The 17,674-nt window shown below is 44.5% G+C and overlaps 3 protein-coding genes across 4 annotated transcripts; 2 read left to right on the forward strand and 1 right to left on the reverse strand.

Moving 5' to 3' along the window:
* The first annotated feature begins 2,876 nt into the window (after positions 1–2,876).
* Positions 2,877–6,787, forward strand: LOC128403353 (cytochrome c oxidase subunit 6A1, mitochondrial). Of its 2 annotated transcripts, none has more exons than XM_053368056.1 (3): positions 2,877–3,079; positions 5,054–5,193; positions 5,615–5,784. In XM_053368056.1, the coding sequence occupies exons 1-3, from the start codon at positions 2,953–2,955 to the stop codon at positions 5,642–5,644; spliced, it is 297 nt and encodes a 98-aa protein (XP_053224031.1). In that variant the 5' UTR covers positions 2,877–2,952; the 3' UTR covers positions 5,645–5,784. The 2 variants fall into 2 exon arrangements, with proteins under 2 accessions (XP_053224031.1, XP_053224030.1); XM_053368055.1 differs by lacking the exon at positions 5,615–5,784 and adding an exon at positions 6,537–6,787 and having other exon boundaries at positions 2,881–3,079.
* Positions 6,788–7,474: 687 nt separating this feature from the next.
* Positions 7,475–12,714, reverse strand: TRIAP1 (TP53 regulated inhibitor of apoptosis 1). The gene is made up of 2 exons (XM_053368052.1): positions 12,493–12,714; positions 7,475–8,932 (listed from the first exon to the last, which is right to left on the reverse strand). The coding sequence occupies exons 1-2, from the start codon at positions 12,646–12,648 to the stop codon at positions 8,849–8,851; spliced, it is 240 nt and encodes a 79-aa protein (XP_053224027.1). The 5' UTR covers positions 12,649–12,714; the 3' UTR covers positions 7,475–8,848.
* Positions 12,715–12,768: 54 nt separating this feature from the next.
* GATC (glutamyl-tRNA amidotransferase subunit C) lies at positions 12,769–17,556 on the forward strand. Its single transcript, XM_053369779.1, has 4 exons — positions 12,769–12,876; positions 14,114–14,283; positions 14,645–14,748; positions 17,540–17,556. The coding sequence occupies exons 1-4, from the start codon at positions 12,769–12,771 to the stop codon at positions 17,554–17,556; spliced, it is 399 nt and encodes a 132-aa protein (XP_053225754.1).
* The last annotated feature ends 118 nt before the right edge of the window (positions 17,557–17,674 follow it).

Here is a 17,674-nt window from a genome sequence, read left to right on the forward strand (position 1 = left end):
ATGTTAGCAATGCCTTGTTTGTTATGTTAGGCCAGTGGAGGGAAGCCACTGGGCATGGAATGTGGCCCTCCACGTCTCTCTGTCTTGCCTAATGCACTCTCCCCAGCCAAACCCCTCACTGACCCTGCCCTACACCTCTTGCTTGCCTGGTGGACAGATGAGGTGGAAGAAAACTCTGGCTTTTGTGTGGATGGAATATAAGATTCTTGTAAAAGCCACCTCTGTGGCTCTACTCACTTTTGAGCAGAAGATCTCTGCTGGATCAGACCAGAGGATCAGACCCACACCATTTTTTAATTTGAAGAATACAGCACCACGCCCAGCAGTGCAGGACACTATGATGGGGAGGTTTGGCCGCTGGACAACAGGGTGGGAGGCCTGATCATTTAAAGGAAAGCCTGGCCAAACTGGGATGCATCTGTTTGTATGTGGACATGCAAGAAACTGCTTTTTCCTGAGTCACACCAATGGATCATCTAGCTCAGTAAAGGTAAAGGGACCCCTGACCGTTAGGTCCAGCTGTGGCCGACTCTGGGGTTGCGGCGCTCATCTCTCTTTATTGGCCAAGGGAGCCGGTGTACAGCTTCTGGGTCATGTGGCCAGCATGACTAAGCTGCTTCTGGCGAACCAGAGCAGCGCACAGAAACGCCATTTACCTTCCCGCCGGAGTGGTACCTATTTATCTACTTGCACATCTAGCTCAGTTCTGTAAATACTGTCTGGCAGTGGCTCTTCAGAGTTTCAGATGAGAGTCTCTCCCAGTCCTACCTGGAGATGCAATTTGGGATCAAACGTGGAGTCTTCTGCAGGCAGGGCAGATGCTCTACCACCAAACTGTGCCCCCCTCCCTTACAGGAATTTGTCTAACCCCCTTTTAAAGTTAACCAAATTGGTGGCCATCATATCGCTGTTGTCAAGTGGAAACTGCCAGCCCCAAGAGAGGAGAAAACAAGAGATGTACACAGATGGGCATCTTGGTCCTCCTACCTATGCCCATCCTACAGGTGATTTTAATAGCCTAACTATAATCATTTATACTCAGCAATAATTGGTCCTCCTGCTTAATCCAATGGGGTTTATATACTTAGGTAAACATGGCTAGAAAGTGTCACTTACTACATTCAGTCTAACAGACAAGCCTCCACTGCTGAAATGGTTTTCAGAGCCCAGTGTCTATTTCCTTTTCCACAAGCCAGTTTTTCCTCTTCTACTCACAAGCCATGCTCCAGGACTGTATTGAGGATCTGCTTTAATCTTTCCAGGATCTATTACTGCTATAAGCTAGGAGGAGCTCTTCTCTGTATTCTTTGGTCAAAGGGTCACACCAGCAGTAAATATCCATGAAACTAGGTTTACACAGCAGCTCCACACCTAAAGCACATGACTTCCTCTCCCCAAGAATCCTGGGAACTGTAGTCTCACAGAGCTGCAATTCTCAGCAGCTTTATCAAACTAGTTCCCAGATTCATAAAATTAATATATTCAGCAACCTCAATAGCACCTCCAGCAAGCTTTTGGGGTAATTTGGTTTTCTTTTTTAAAATAATTTTTATTAAGTTTTCCGTTTTACAATTTCAAATACTTATTTTACATCCTTGAAGTATCAGTGACTTCCCTTCTTCTCTTTCTATGGTTCATTTTACATATCTTAAATCCCTGCATATTTTACAAAAACAATACCAATCAGCTTTCCATTATTGCATCCTTCAAAATTTACTTATTTTACACTATTGAATTTATCTTAATGCTGCCAACGTTTTCAGCTATGTACAATTATTTTCCATATAGTCAATAAACTTTTTCCAATCTTCTTAAAACAGATGGTCTTCTTGTTCTCTTATTCTATATGTTAAGTCTGCAAGTTGCACATATTCTGTCAACTTAAGTTGCCATACTTCTTTGGTTGGGACCTCGCTTTCCATTATTCGGCTAACAAAACACGGGCTGCAGTTGTTGCATACATAAATAACCTTATCTCATTTGAGATTCAGGTAGGTAGCCATGTTGGTCTGACGCAGTCAAAATAAATTTAAAAAATTGTCCAGTAGCACCTTAGAGACCAACTAAATTTGTTCTGGGTATAAGCTTTTGTGTGCATAACAGAACAATCCTAACTCTAGAAAGTTGGCAGAATTTATGATGACATAGATCACACCAGCTTAAGTTGTCCCTATTCCAGAATCTGCTCAGGATCAAGTTAGAGGAATTCAACTTTCACCACCCTTTCTGCCGGCTGTGTTCCACTGGGTTGCTAGGTCATGATAAGCACACGAAGGCTTATACCCAGAACAAACTTAGTTGGTCTCTAAGGTGCTACTGGACAATTTTTTTACTTATCTCATTTGGTTTTCCATTTGGTAGTATTTCCATTTGGTAATTAAGCTGTATGGATAATTCTGAACAGAACTAATTGCAAATTGTTCGCCTGATCCACAGGAATATCAGTGTGCCACCCACAAATCCCCCATTCAAAAGTACCCCTGCGGCTGAAGCAAGATCTGTCTAGCTCCCAATGGCAATCTGAAGCCTGCTTTTGCCCAGTTTGCACTTTTAAAAGTTAAAATCTCCAAACCAAACAACAAAACTCTTTCCTCCCCACACACATTAGATAACAACTGAATCAGAAACAACAGGCAGCAAACACAACCCTAAATAATCTAGTAAATTAAATGGGGAATTCAAGCGGATTTAGGATGGCAGCCTAAAATGTTAGATTCCTTCTTTGCTGTAAACCAGCAGCTCCCACGTCTGCCCCAAGCAACCCGGAAGTGAGTCCTGTGTGCGTGAATCTATCCCTTACCAGTCTATGTTGGAGGCACGCCCTCTGCGCTATGTCTCCCATCGCTCCCCTGGTGCTGACGTCATTAGCAAGCGCCCGCTCTCCGTCTCCTTACATCCGCTTCCGGCACCGAGAGAGCGAACGAAGTCTTCTAGTCGAGAAGAGGCGGCGACATGGCGACGGCGGCAGCGGTCGTGCTCGGGAAGGCCTCCCGGCAGCTGGTGGCTCCAACTCCGCGGGCCGGGCTGAAGCGGCTCCTCTCGGCGGCAGCGGCGTCGGGCCACGGCGAGGCCGGGTCCAGTAAGTGGGGCCTGTGATCGGGTGACCTTGCGGGGAAGAGGGCGGTCCTGCCGGCGCCGCCAAGAAGGAGAGCGGGCGGGGGGTGGACAAGGCCGCCTCTGGGCACCGAACAAAGGAAGCTGCCTTGTGCCCAGCCAGGTCCCTGGTCCATTTGGCTTGGTACTGTCTACACGTACTGGCAGCTCTCCTGGGCTCCAGGCTGGGAATCTATTCCCAACCTTATGCAGAGAGCTAGTTACAAAGTAGTAGAGACATCACCTTGCCAACAAAGGCCCGTATAGTAAAAGCTATGGTTTTCCCAGTAGTGATGTATGGAAGTGAGAGCTGGACCATAAAGAAGGCTGATCGTCGAAGAATTGATGCTTTTGAATTATGATGCTGGAGGAGACTCTTGAGAGTCCCATGGACTGCAAGAAGATCAAACCTCTCCATCCTTAAGGAAATCAGCCCTGAGTGCTCACTGGAAGGACAGATCCTGAAGCTGAGGCTCCAAGACTTTGGCCACCTCATGAGAAGAGAAGACTCCCTGGAAAAGACCCTGATGTTGGGAAAGATGGAGGGCACAAGGAGAAGGATGAGATGAGGATGAGATGGTTGGATAGTGTTCTCGAAGCTACCAGCATGAGTTTGACCAAACTGCGGGAGGCAGTGGAAGACAGAAGTGCCTGGCATGCTCTGGTCCATGGGGTCACGAAGAGTCGGACACGACTAAACGACTAAACAACAACAAAGCCGTGTTGGTCTGCCGTAGTCGAAACAAAATATTTTTTTTAAAAAAAATTCTTTCCAGTAGCAGCATAGAGACCAGCTAAGTTAGTTATTCCTTCCAGTAGCATCTTTGAGTCCAACTTAAGTTAGTTATTGGTATGAGCTTTCGTGTGCCTGCTTCCCCAAAAGGATCATAGGAAGCTGCCTTATACCGAGTTGGGCCATTGGTCCATCTAGCCAAGCACTGCCTACACGGACTGGCAGCATCTCTCCAGGGTTTCAAGAAGGGAGTCTTCCCCAGCCATATCTGGAGATAGGATTCAATCCTTATCTGGGATGGAACCTAGGACCTTTTGTATGTAAAGCTGTTGCCCTGCCACTGGCCTACATTCTTTCTGGTGGCCGCTAAATAGGGCCTCCAAGGTCAGAAGCAGTCTACCAGTTGCTTAGTGCTGGCAACGGAGAAGGACTGCTATTGTGATTCACTGCTCCCTGTAGGAGGCAGGGGAGAGCTGAGTTGGCAGAGTTAACAGGCTGCAGGCATCAAGAGCATTGGCTGGCTTCACGGTTTTCCCCAGAAATGTGATTTTTGCATAGTGGAGACACACACACACACACACACACACACACTGATTTGCGATATTTTGCCAGGTCAGAAATTATGAAACCGATATCACAATATGGACTTCAAACCGCTTTTGGATTATATATTGATATATCGCCCAGTCCTAGCTGCTAGATCAGACCAAAGGCCCACCCTGCCCAGCAACATCTGGAGGGCACAAGGTTGAGGAGCCTGGTTTAGGCAAGTCAGTGAAGGATAAGGCTATTAATGACTACTAGCTCTGGTTGCTATTCCCCAGTATTGGAGGCAATATAGCTCTGAATAATGATTGCTGGGGGTGAGCATTGTACTCTGGTCCTGCTTTCGAGCTTCGGCCAGAGAGATCTAGTTGGTTGCTTTGATAACACAATGCCTGTGATCTAATTCAACTAGGTTCTTCTTACATTCATACTCTAAAAAGAGCACAATTTAAGCTGAGGTTCTTTTATTTTTCCTTACTCCCCACCCCCCGCCAACCATAAGTGCCTGCAAACTGTTCTGAAACACACTGCTTAAGTTATTGGCCAGTTGAGAGGAGGGATCCCATTATAAAGAAGCTGACATTCAGGGATTAATTTTATCAGCCCTGTGCTTTTTTTCCCCTTTGCAAAAAAACAGGGCAACCAATCAGTTTCTGCTTGTGTGTGAATTCTTTCCATTAGCTCGCATGTGGAAGATCCTGTCCTTCGTGGTTGCTTTGCCTGGAGTTGCTGTGTGTATGCTGAACTGCTACCTGAAGTCTCAGCAAGAACATGAAAGGCCAGAGTTCATTCCTTATGCCCATCTTCGCCTCCGGACCAAGGTATTGCACTCAAACCTGTCCACAAGCAAGTCTTGTTCTTTATTTATTTGGACCACTTAACAAGGAGATGGCACCAAACTGGATGATGATGCCTTAAGAGGTTCCCAAATCAGTGCAGTTTGGAAAGGTTCAGCCCTCCCATCTGGATGCAAAGCTGCATCCCGTGGTATCTAAACATGCTATTCCCCCGCCTTGGGATCCGTCATGCCAGATAGGTTGATGATGAGATCTCAAGAGGCAAGCCACTTTCCAAAATTATATAGTAGAGAAAGGTAGTAAATGTTAGTGCAAAAGCTGTATTTCATTAAAAAAAAGGTAGCTGAAAAAATGGCAATGTTAAAGATCAACTTAAAAAGCAAAGACAGACTGTCTCCCCCCCCCCAAAAAAAAAAACCCTGCATTGTTTGATTCTGTCTGCTAGGTCTTCTTGCACCCAGCTCTGGCCAGTTGATCTTGGGGTGCCCAATGAAAAATGAAGTGGATCCCACCAGCCTGAGATGTGCCCTGCCCTTCACCCCATAGCCAGTGCCATTTTAGTCCCACTTTATTTTATTTTTATCTTTTATTTTACACTAAAACATTTTTAAAGTGCATTTGAAATATATGTGTGTTTTCTTTTTTCTAAATGTCCCAATAGCTACTAAAATGGCCCTGTTGGGTCATTGCCTAGGGCCCACCCACGTGACTTTGTCCCAGCCACTGGTCTGAACGGAACAGGGTGGGATGTACATACCTAAAGATAAAGAGCTCTAATTTCCATCATGGCTGCTTTAGTTGAGATTCCTGCATTGCAGGAGGTTGGGCTAAAAAGATGACCCTGAGACTCTTTCAGCTCCATGATTCTATGAATCTACAATTCTATACAGTTGTCATTTTAAGCCTTTAGTTTAACTCAGTTGTCCCCAACCTGAGGCCCTCCAGACGGTCTAATGACCATGGCTAAGAGGAATCTTCTAGGAGGGGCTCCCAAGCTCTGGGATAGGTTACCATGTTCAGTGTAGCCAATTCAGGGAGTGGTGTTGACTGAAAGAGCTGTTATCTTTTATAATTTAGTGTCAGCTCTGTCTTCTGTCTCTCGGTTTTGCTGGTAGTTTGTATTTAATTGTAATCTGCTTTGAGTCACCGGTAACTCTGAAACTACTGTTTCCAAGTTGTCCCTGCTCTGTAGCAGTGACTTCTGATCTAGCCTCCTGTTTGGTGCTAATTAGTGCTTTTCAAGCATCATTTTCAGAATAATTGCTTTTTTAAATAATCTACTGTGCCTTTTTCATTTATAAGCTGTTATAAGTAGTTGAATTCCTGCTTTGTAGCTTGCTAAAAACTTTAATCTCTTCTTTCTATAGCCCTTCCCATGGGGTGATGGGAACCATACTTTCTTCCACAACCCCCATGTTAACGCTCTGCCAACTGGCTATGAAGATGACCATTAAGCAATTGCATCATGCCAGCCATGTGGACCATTTAAGGTAGCTGGACCAAGACCCACGTTGGGACCAGCAGTGCTCTCCATTCCTTATACTATGAAATGATGAAGTTCTGACCTCTAGCAGAATGTATTGTTCCAGAGGTCACATTAAAAAGAAAACACTTTCAACCAAGTTTTTCTGTGATTTTTCTTAACTATCCTGGGGAAGCTACAATTTTGGTTTAAGACAACTTGAACAGCAGTGGGAAAATGGGAACATGAACCACTGCATGGTTTCCTTATATTCTTTCATGTTTGAGCAGATTATGTTATGAAATGAAGTGATAAATTTTCTCTGTATTGTGCAAAGGGATGAGAAAAGCAGAGAACAGCCACATTTGTTGCTTGCATTCTGATTCTTAACCACTGTATTATTATTTTTGCAACCCAAAACACATTCTTATCCAGCTTATGTTAGGGGAGGGCTAGTACCTCCGGTGAAGGAGTCAGGGTTCTCCTAATGGTGGGTTTATGCACTAATCACAACCTCCAATACTGAGGAGGGCTACATACTTAAAAGATTATTTGACTAAATGAATTGGTAATTATTGGAATTTTACATAGTGCTCTATATACATACCTATTAAGACAGACCAGTAGCTCTGTTGCAGCTGCGTTGACTGAGGTGGAGATTTGTCTGAGGCCATTGAACTGAATGGATGGCAGAGGCAGGCAAGACTTGAGCTCTGACATTCACAACTGGTATCTTAGCTACTTATACAGCAAGTATCTTCCCTAGTTCAGGGAAGAGCACCAGTGGTGTAAGCTGTCCACCTATGATACTCCGAAGCAGTGCTACACAAAGTAAAAGTCCACTACAGTTTTAATTTTTTTATTCTTGTTTAATTGTTATTGCACACAGCAGAATGCATACAGCTGATTCATCATATCAGAAGGCACTTTCTGTTGCAAGAACATTTCCAACACTGACAACAGGGCTGCAAGAAGTTGGTTGTAGAATTCTCTGTGGGGTTCTGCAGGTGACCCAACTATTGAATTCAGTCCTTTTAATATGAAACAAACTGCATTTTTCTTTTTAAAAATGCTGCTGGTTTAGGAAAAATTAAAATAAATGCAGATTTAATAGATGGGGTTGAGAAGCCCATTTGCTATGCCCCTAAAGTCCATTAACAACGTGCATGTGGGGGGGGTGTCTACACTTCTTATTAATGTTATACTGAAATCCTTTTGCTTAAGAAACTAGACTTGTCAAGGTTGTAAGAGATGGGTGTCAGGCCATCACATAACAAACTTAAAAAAGCTTCACATACAGAGCTGTCCGTTTCCTGGTTTTGAGGAGTTTCAACCCAGCTGCCTCTGAACGAACACCGATGCATTTTAGCTACTATGGTAAGATTGTATGACACTAGATGCTTGTTGATATCAGCTACCAACTTGTTTCAATTCTAGATTTCCTCCTACAGGTTTATAAATCAGGCAACAAGTTAAAACAATGCTGGCTCATTTTAATAACCTGACTTTGGCCAAGTGAAATGGAGACCCACCTTTTACACATCCATCTTATGCTGTATTTCAAGTTTTTGAGGTCAATCCCAACAACACTGTGCTGAAGTTGAAACCTTTCCTCCCTTTGGTAAATAGAAAGCATTGTACCCTTTAAACTTCTACATCTGGCCTGGGCTTCTTGGAATAGCTGAACAAACAGACACAGAATGAGGCCAACTTCCTCAGAGGCACAGTATTTCTCCACCAGTATTTCACTGAATATGGTATCCTTTAACGTTAGGTTAACTTACAGCCCAAGTGGAATTCTCTGCTACCACTAGAAGTGGAATTGACAAACAGAAAGTAAAATCCCAACAGAACACATTGATTAATGTATGAGATTGACCCTGACATTCATTTTAACAGTTGCAGTTAAGATTTACATAAATAAAAACAACTGGTTGATCAAAAACCAGGCATGAATTTCTTCCCAACTCCTTTGTTAGAAATACATTCAGTTGTAAATCGGGAGAATCCCACTCTGCGCATGATAAAACCCACAATACGTCAGTAGATATAAAGCTTGCTACTAGATTAATGAGGCAGATGTTACTGCTCATGGGCTGAACAGTCCTTGAATTTATCCATCCCCATGGACAACATAGCTAGAGTCCTTGTCCAGCAGCCAACTAGATTTAGCATGCCGGTGTGGGTTCAGAATATTTTTTTCTGTGACCATCATGGTCAAGAAGAGTTTTCCGACTTCCCTTTGCTGGGGCCCATGAATTCCAGTCCTTCAATGGGGATGTCTTTCTCCTTAATAGCTTTCTGGAAGAAGCAAAAAGGCAAGCATATTTTAATATTTACAAATATGGTCTAAAAAGTAACCAAATTATAAAAAAAACACAAAGCGCTGAATTCAGCATTCTCTGCCCACTAGTGCAAGGGTGAGAATTAATGCTCCACAACACAGAAATCCAGTGCAACAGCTGTGCTAGCCGAAACTTGTTGCATGGCAGATACATTACCAACCACCTACCGTATTTTTCGCCCTATAGGACGCACTTTTTCCCCTCCAAAAATGAAGGGGCGAATGCAGGCTTTTGCTGAAGCCTGGAGAACAAAAGGGGTCGGGAAGCTATCCGCAAGCCTTGGGAGCCCACGGGAGTTCCCGCCAGGCTCCCTAGGCTTGCAGAGAGCTGCCTGCATCCCGAAGCCTGGGGCACAACTTCGTGCTGGGCTCCCATGGCTTGCGGAGAGCTGCCTGCATCCCTGCGGATAGCAGCCTGTTCTTGGGGGCACGGGGAAGCTCGGGCTTCCCCAGCCCCACGCCTGGAGGGAAATAATTTTTTTTTTCTTATTTCCCCCCCCAAAAAAACTAGGTGCGCCCTATGGGGCGAAAAATACGGTAATTTTGCATTCTCAAGTTCAACAGTGATCCACTGCTGCAAAACATTTCACCAGTGAAACTAGTATACTTATAAGTGACCTTAACTTAGAACTACATCTGATAAAGCCCCCAAATTCCGTATTATGCTTAGGACAGTGGTTTCCCTATTTGTACAGAGAGAATTGCAAAATTTGGGGCTAGAGGCAAAATTGTTCCCTGTGTCTGAAGCTCCTTCCTAAAATTGTGTACACATTCCTAAAATGTTCCCGGATACATTCTGAGGGCACATGCAGGTCTGGGTCTGATCAGTGCCTGGAGGAGAGAATGTCTAGCACCTAAATGTGCACCACCGTGGGAGACATGGAAGAAGAAAAGTGGAATATAAAGAAATTTGCAAAGTATTTGCAAACGCATTCCTCATGCCTGGCTATTGTCTATGCTGGATTGTAAGCTTCCCGAGGCCAGGGATCCATCCACAGAACATTAAAAGCAAAAATATGGTAATAGCACTGTATAAACAGCAACAACTGCACAAACAGCATTAAAGTGAGGACATATTACTATTATAGCAATTGCTGTAATGACTATAACTTTCTCGTTCCCTTGCAAGACACCCACACAAACATGTTATTGCGGGGATTACCTATTACATTATTGCTTGTGTAAAAGCAAAACACAAAATGGCACTCGGAGAAAAAACAAAAGTTGTTCTCCTATAGTTCAACCTCCTTCCCTGCCAAAAAACCATAGGCTGCCACCTCTGTCATAAACTATGCTACCCAGATTGTGTGGGCAGAGACTTGTGACTCCTACACTGCAGGGGGTTGGAGTAGATGACCTCGGGGTTCCTTCCAACTCTACAATTCTATGATTGTGACTTCCAGAGTTTTGTGTGATGTATGCATGTTGATCAGTTCTGCCTCCACCAACCAGTTGTTCTATTAGGGTCTGGGGGAGGGGGTAAGTGTACAATGATTGCAGCCTGAGCCTCTCACTAGAAGTTCCAGGGACTGATTTTGAGACCTGGTGAATATGTTGCCCTTCCTCTAAGGATCACAAAGCAGTGTACCCAACTCTCCTCCTCCCCCATTCCCCCACAATAATCCTGAGGGTGAGAGGTAGCAACTGGCCCAAGGAGCTTAATGACCAAATAGGGAATTTTGAACTTGGATCAACCCAGCCCTAGTCCAACCTAGATTGCGCTACTCTAGTGCCCTCCAGATGTTTTGGACTACAATTCTCATAAGCCCCAGTCACTTTACTTAATTGTCTCAATAGAAAAAAGTGTATTTAGACACAGGGGAAAAAAGATTAGAATCATATACCACAGAATGTGGAACTCGTAAAACATAGACCAGGCTTGGCCAACCCGGTAGCCTCCAGAAGTCCTGGACCACAACTCCCATCAGCACGAGACAACAGTCCATAGTGCAGTCTTTGACAATCTGTCACCTTCCAGATGTTCGAGACAACTCCCATCAGCTGCAATTGGTGTGGCTGTAGTCCAAAACATCTGGAGACTACTCAAACTACTACCACATTTTTTCTACAGTGCAAAAGCAAGTGTTTTTCTGTTCGTAAACACATGCTCCCCATTTTCTCTCTCTGCAACCCATGCAAAGTACAGTGGTGCCTCGCAAGGCGAAATTAATCCGTTCCGCGAGTCTCTTCGTCTTGCGGTTTTTTCGTCTTGCGAAGCACGGCTATTAGCGGCTTAGCGGCTTTAAGAAAAAGGAAACAAACTCGCAAGAACTCGCAAGACGTTTCGTCTTGCAAAGCAAGCCCATAGGGAAATTCGTCTTGCGGAACAACTAAAAAAACGGAAAACCCTTTCGTCTAGCAAGTTTTTCATCTTGCGAGGCATTCGTCTTGCGGGGCACCACTGTACCGTATTTTTCCGTGTATAACATTAGGTTTTTTAACGAAAGAGGTGCGTCTTATACATGGGGGCATCTTATACACAGAAGAATATGGGCAGGTCTTGTCTGACTTCACTTAAAGGAAGACCTGCACGCCATTCCCCACTGACCACCACCAAGCACACCCTGCCTGAGGCCCCCTAACAGATGAGAGCCACATCTTGCATTTAAAGAAGTATCATACCACTTTAAAGGACCATGACTTCCCCCAAAGAATCCTGGGAACTGTAGTTTGTCAAGGGTGCTGGGTTTTTTATTTTAAAATTTGCATTTCTACCCCACCTATTTCTCGAAGGAGCTCAAAGTGGTGCGCAGAATTCTCCCCTTCCTCATTTGATCCACACAACCACCCTATGAGATCGGTTAGGCTGAGAGGGAGTGACTGGCCTCAAGGTACATCCAATGACCTTCCTGACCCAATGGGGATTTGAACCTTGTTCTCCCAGGTCCTGGTAGTCTGATTAGCTAACCACTAAACCACGCTGACTCTCAGATTTGTTAAGAGACCACCGAATTCCCTTTCTGGAACGACAATTCCCAGAATGTCTTCACCATCACAGGGGACTCTGGGAATGGCAGCTACATGAGGCAAGCAGAAGCATCTCCTAACAGCCCGCAGCACCCTGAACATACTGAGGTTTCTAGAGTTCTGAGCTGTGACAATCACAGTGTTATTGTAGCTTTTAAGCGGTTCAGATATGTGTTTTGAGAGCTGACTAGGCGTTATGTTCAAGAGTGCTGGACTCATAGCTGACAACTTTTCGCTTTTTTTAAGGGAAATTCCCTTATTCCGAATAGGATTCCTCGCAAGAAAAGGGAAAAGTTGACAGCTATGGCTGGACTGGACCATCGAGCTTACGTGGGTGACCCTGAGGAAGTCGCAGCCTCGCAACCTCACCAAGAGGATTAAATGAGATTGTGGGGAGGCGACTATGTTCCAGCTCCTTAGAGGAAATAAGGTGAGACAGAAAGGCAAGAAATAGCGCTTTAAACGCGAGGTGCGGATGCAGCCGAAGCCTGAAGCGCAAGCCCCGCCGCCCCGACCTCTGCAAGTGCTCAGAGGCATTTTTTTGCCTTGCCTGGACGCAGAGCTGGTAGCTCTTGAAGAGTTGGGCGCAGGGGTCTCCGCTGCCGTCGCCGCCCTCGCCCTTCAGGAACTTCTCGGCGAACCAGCGGTTGAAGCACTGGTCGTACTCCCGCTTCATCTCCGTGCAGGCCTCGCCGACGCTGTTCATGGCGACCGCAGCACCGACCACCCAAGCGCGAACCCGGAAGTAAGCGCGACTTCCGCCTTTGGCGCACGGAAGCGGGGTTACGTGCCGACGCGCTTCCGGAGCGCCGGGCCAGAGGAAGGCATGTGGGCTCGGCGGCTCGCCCGTGTCTTCCGCGCGGGGTTTTGCTCCCAGGCTGGAGTTCCTGAAGGGGGTCTCCCCGCGCCGCCTAGGGAAGCAGGGGCTCCCCGGGTGAGTAAAAGGCCCGGCGGCGCTTAAGCAGAGCTTGTCCCCAGAAATACGAGGAAGTGACATAGTCAGGAGAGAGTGCTTCTGAGCGTGTGTCGAGGTCTTATAAAAACAAAAACCAGCAGTCACTGGTGGGTTCTTGGACATCTAGCCTAAGGGCTCTCAAATTGTAGTGATGACAGTGATGCATTAATTACATTTGTTGGCCACCTTTCCTCCAAGGAGCTCAAGGTGATTTACAAGGTTCTTCCTACAGTATTTCATATAATTATCATGCAGCCATGGCTCAGTGACTATAGCAGCTGCATTGCATACAGAAGGACAGTTCGACCACCAACGGCATCTCCCGTTAGGGCTGGGTGAGACTCTTTGTCTGAAACCCTAGAGAGTCATTGCCTGTCAGTGTAAGCAATACTGAGCTAGACGGACCAAGGGTGTGTAAAGCCGCTTCCTATGTTCCACGTACATCAGAGGGTGGAATACCTCAGGCCCTGGGGCTGATTGCGGGCTTCTGGATCTATCAGGTCCTCAAGATTCTGCCCATGTCATGCCTCTCACAGGCTCTGCTCGAGTGCCTTTTCTGTGATCATGCCTCTTCCTTACCTGGGTGGAGGATGAGATCAGATCAGAAGAATCAGCATCAAACATTAGCCATAGCAATAAAATAAAATGTACTGAAGATAGAGGTAAAAACTTAACTATACAAAATACATTTTAGAGGTTTACATCAATAATCAAATAATAGATCTTATTCTAATTGCCCCTGCTAAAAACCTTGCAGTTTTTGCTGTCAGCAGAACCTGGGTGGAGGGTGTGTGCATATATCATAACCTATGGCTTGTGCATGGTTGGAATATACCCTTACTTTCCTTCCAGTAGGATCTATGTTCTCTGGTATTCACTGTTTATATAAGTTAAATGCTGCCCTCTGTTCCAATTATTACTGAATTCAGGAAAGTTTGGCTTGTTTAAGTATTTCAGCTGTGTGGGTTTTTAACAAGTTTATGCAATCGACGCTGGAGTTCAAAACATGTATACATACTTGGAAGCAACAGAAAGAGCAACAAGTATATAAAGCCAAGAGAAACTGCAATACAAATTTCCTTCCAAATGTTAATTTTAAAGGGGGGGGGAAGGATTTTCAGAAAGAAACAGATGTGATTCTGTACAAGTTGCTTTATGTTATCATTTACTGAGGATCTCTTTGCAGGATCTAATTGCATTACTTTTCCTCTTCCAGAATAAAAAAGTAACTTTGGAATTGCTTGATCACCTGGAGCGCCTGGCACTTGTTGATTTCCGCAATCAGGAAGGTGTGGAGCGTTTGGAGAAAGCCATTGAATTTGCTGAAAAACTCCATGCAGTTAATACAGATGGAGTAGAGCCGATGGATTCAGTACTGGAAGACAGGTAAGTATCAGGATCACTTGCATATCAGCTGTTAAAATTTTCCCTATTGGTCCAGCAGGGAAAGTCTTGAATTTTTCTGAAATTGGTACAGGATATTCCTGTGAACACTTATTCCTCATCATCATAACCAGAGAGTAAATAAACATCAGAGAAAGCATGTGTAGAAGATAGCCCATAAGGCTTGTTGCCACAAATCATGTTGATTGCTTTTGAAGTAAAGAATAACACACTTGAATCCTTGGGGGGGGGGGTCAGGTGGTGTAGCCTGATCCTTAGGTGACAAGCATTGTGGTAAACTGCTTCAATTCTGTATTTATCCCAACTGCTTCCACAATGTTGAATAATTATTTGTTCTCCTCAGGTATCTGTACCTCAGGGAAGATGAAGTCACAGAAGGCAACTGTGCAGAGGAGCTACTGGAGAAAGCCAAGGAGACCGTTGAAGACTATTTTGTAGCTCCACCAGGTATTATCTTGCATCAGATTTGCAGTCAAGGCTTTGCTGTAGTTTTGACATTTCTAGACCTCTTCCAAGTTTAAGAGCATGTGTTAGACAGACTTTATTAACAATCACATCCTAACTAATTTCAGTTAAATAATGACAATCTCCAATTCAGCTAATGTACAAGAGAGATTAAGAGCAAGTCTGTCTTTTAACGTGGGGTCCTCCAAGCAACCCTGAATTATGCAAATAAACAGTTGAATTTGCACAGCTTTTGATGTCCTGCACAGTAATTTTGCTAGTACAGTTGTACCTCGGGTTACAGACTCTACTAACCCAGAAATAGTACCTTGGGTTAAGAACTTTGCTTCAGAATGAGAACAGAAATTGTGTGGTGGTGGTGCAGCGGCAGCAGCGGGAGGCCCCATTAGCTAAAGTGGTACCTCAGGTTACGAACAGTTTCAGGTTAAGAACGGACCTCCAGAACAAATTAAGTTCTTAACCTGAGGTACCACTGTACTTGATTTGGATAAGCAACTGTGCAGGGTAGTAGTGTCCCCTAGCCATTGTGGGAAACTTACTCAGAAACCCTTCTACTTTTTGTAGATTTACAATGCCTTGCTTACATCCCAAGCACAGTTTCGCCAACACAAGGACTAGATTTTAAAGCTGAGATTCCCAGGAAGCAGAAATCTGCACGCAGTATCTTATTGTTCTGTCTCCACCACCATCCCAGGCATGCATACTGTACACACCTAATTGTGGAATTACCAAGAAACAGAGTTGCTCCGATAACCCCTAAAGAAGCGTTAGTCAGCCCATTTTGCTTAACCATCAGTAACTGAGGCATACATGTTTTATACCACTGCAAGTTTTACTATGTATTAGATGGTACAAATGTTTACTCTGGGTGTAAGAGAGAATGGCTTACACTGTCAAAGCAAACCTATACTAACAAGCACTTAATTCCAGCCAATTTTATTCTTTGTGTTAGGTAACATCCCTTTACCAGAGCTTGAAGACAGAAAGAGTTTCCTATGGAAAGAAGAGTCCTAGGCTCTACATCAGATGCCACAATAGACTTCTTCAGCAGCCAGCATGTACTCCATGAAGCTGCATCCAGGATAAACCTTCACCACATCCCTTGTGCAACTTGACTTTCTCTCTGAAATGACTGCTGTTTCTGTACTGCTTAGGCCTAAGTTATTATTGACTCTGGCATTTTTAAATTGTGTATACAATCCAACGAGGGCAACAATCCAACCCAGAGTTAAGTATCCTTAAACCTGTTTATTTCAATTGGCTTCAGATGTACCCAACACCATTTTTAGTTATGGCCAAAATATTTTCACAACCATAACCCTTTCGCCCGTTCAAAAACAAAACACCCAAAACCAAACTTTCTACTTCTGAAGGGGAAATGGTTTTAGAAAAATGACCGAGAAACCAGATAGCAGAATGTAGATTTCTTAGCTCTGAATATTGAAAGGAGAGTGATCACGGCAGGGACCGATGTGTCATTGTCCAGTGTTCTGTGTCTGGATAAGCAGACTGACATATTTGGGGAGCAGAATCTCAAGGCTATCCAGCTGTCAAAGGTGCCCAAGGATGGAGTGGCTGTCTGTGATGCGCAGAATGATACGAGATGAAAGTGGGGAGACATAGACTTCTGGCAGTTTCTTCCTATCCAGCCCAAGAGAGATTCTGGGCTAGCCCACACCTCTCAAAACATGGGAGAAGTATAGGTGTGATGTTTAATGGTACCATAGATTCAGGGAACAAGTTGTATCAACAGTGTTTCACAGATAGGTATACGCATAAAGGAAACACTATTTTAAAAAACCACAAACATAAAAACTTGTGAGAAGTAGACAACAGGCAACAGTAGACAATAGGATCTCTGTTTTCCTGGGGAACATATGGCAGACCTTTAGAACAAGCATGTTGCTCAGTGGTATTTGTGATACTATTCTAACAGAATGTTGCTGTAGAGTTAATTCATGAGATGGGCTCATGGTTGGGAACTTACAAAACCTATGAGAGCAGACTAGTAATATTTGGCTCAGAAGGGGAATCAAAAGGCACTGAAGCACATTATCCTCAACTATACAGTATTTGTCATTTTCAAATTGGCATATGAATTTCTGCTTCAGAAAAGGATACTAGTTTTCAATATACTGTTGAGCTGTATGTAATAAATAATTTGCTGATCTGAAGTGCATTTCCTCATCTATTTGACCTGCTTATGTATAACATAGGGACGGGGGTGGCGCTGTGGGTAAAACCTCAGCACCTAGGACTTGCCGATCGCATGGTCAGCGGTTCGAATCCCCGCAGCGGGGTGCGCTCCCGTCGCCTGCCAACCTAGCAGTTCGAAAGCACCTCCAGGTGCAAGTAGATAAATAGGGACCGCTTACCAGTGGGAAGGTAAATGGCGTTCTGTGTGCTGCGCTGGCTCGCCAGATGCAGCTTGTCACGCTGGCCACGTGACCCGGAAGTGTCTGCCTATAGAGTGAGATGAGCGCACAACCCTAGAGTCTGTCACGGGCAGGGGTACCTTTACCTTTATGTATAACATATGCAGTCTGACCTTTTATTTATATAGAAATCCCATGGACACCGATAGCACAACTCTGTTGTAAGCATGGATTGGATTGCAGCCTTAACATGATACAGCACACTTAATAGTTTAACTTAGCTCCAAACCTGAGGTTAGGCCTTCTTTACAGCTGTTACAAGGCTTAACAAATATGATCCACGCCAGCACTTAAATAAACTATCACATAATCAGGGAATGCTTTCTCTGTGGTTGCAGGCAAGATAGAAAAGTGAGCCTCTAAGCATGCAATAGTGTCTTTGCCAGGAAGCCCTCTAGGCTTGAGGCAAATACAACTTCATATGTATGAAATGGAACATCTCTTGTTTTACATGTCAACTACAACAAAACATT

Source organism: Podarcis raffonei, chromosome 16 (genome assembly GCF_027172205.1).
Source record: "Podarcis raffonei isolate rPodRaf1 chromosome 16, rPodRaf1.pri, whole genome shotgun sequence".
NCBI lineage: Eukaryota > Metazoa > Chordata > Lepidosauria > Squamata > Lacertidae > Podarcis > Podarcis raffonei.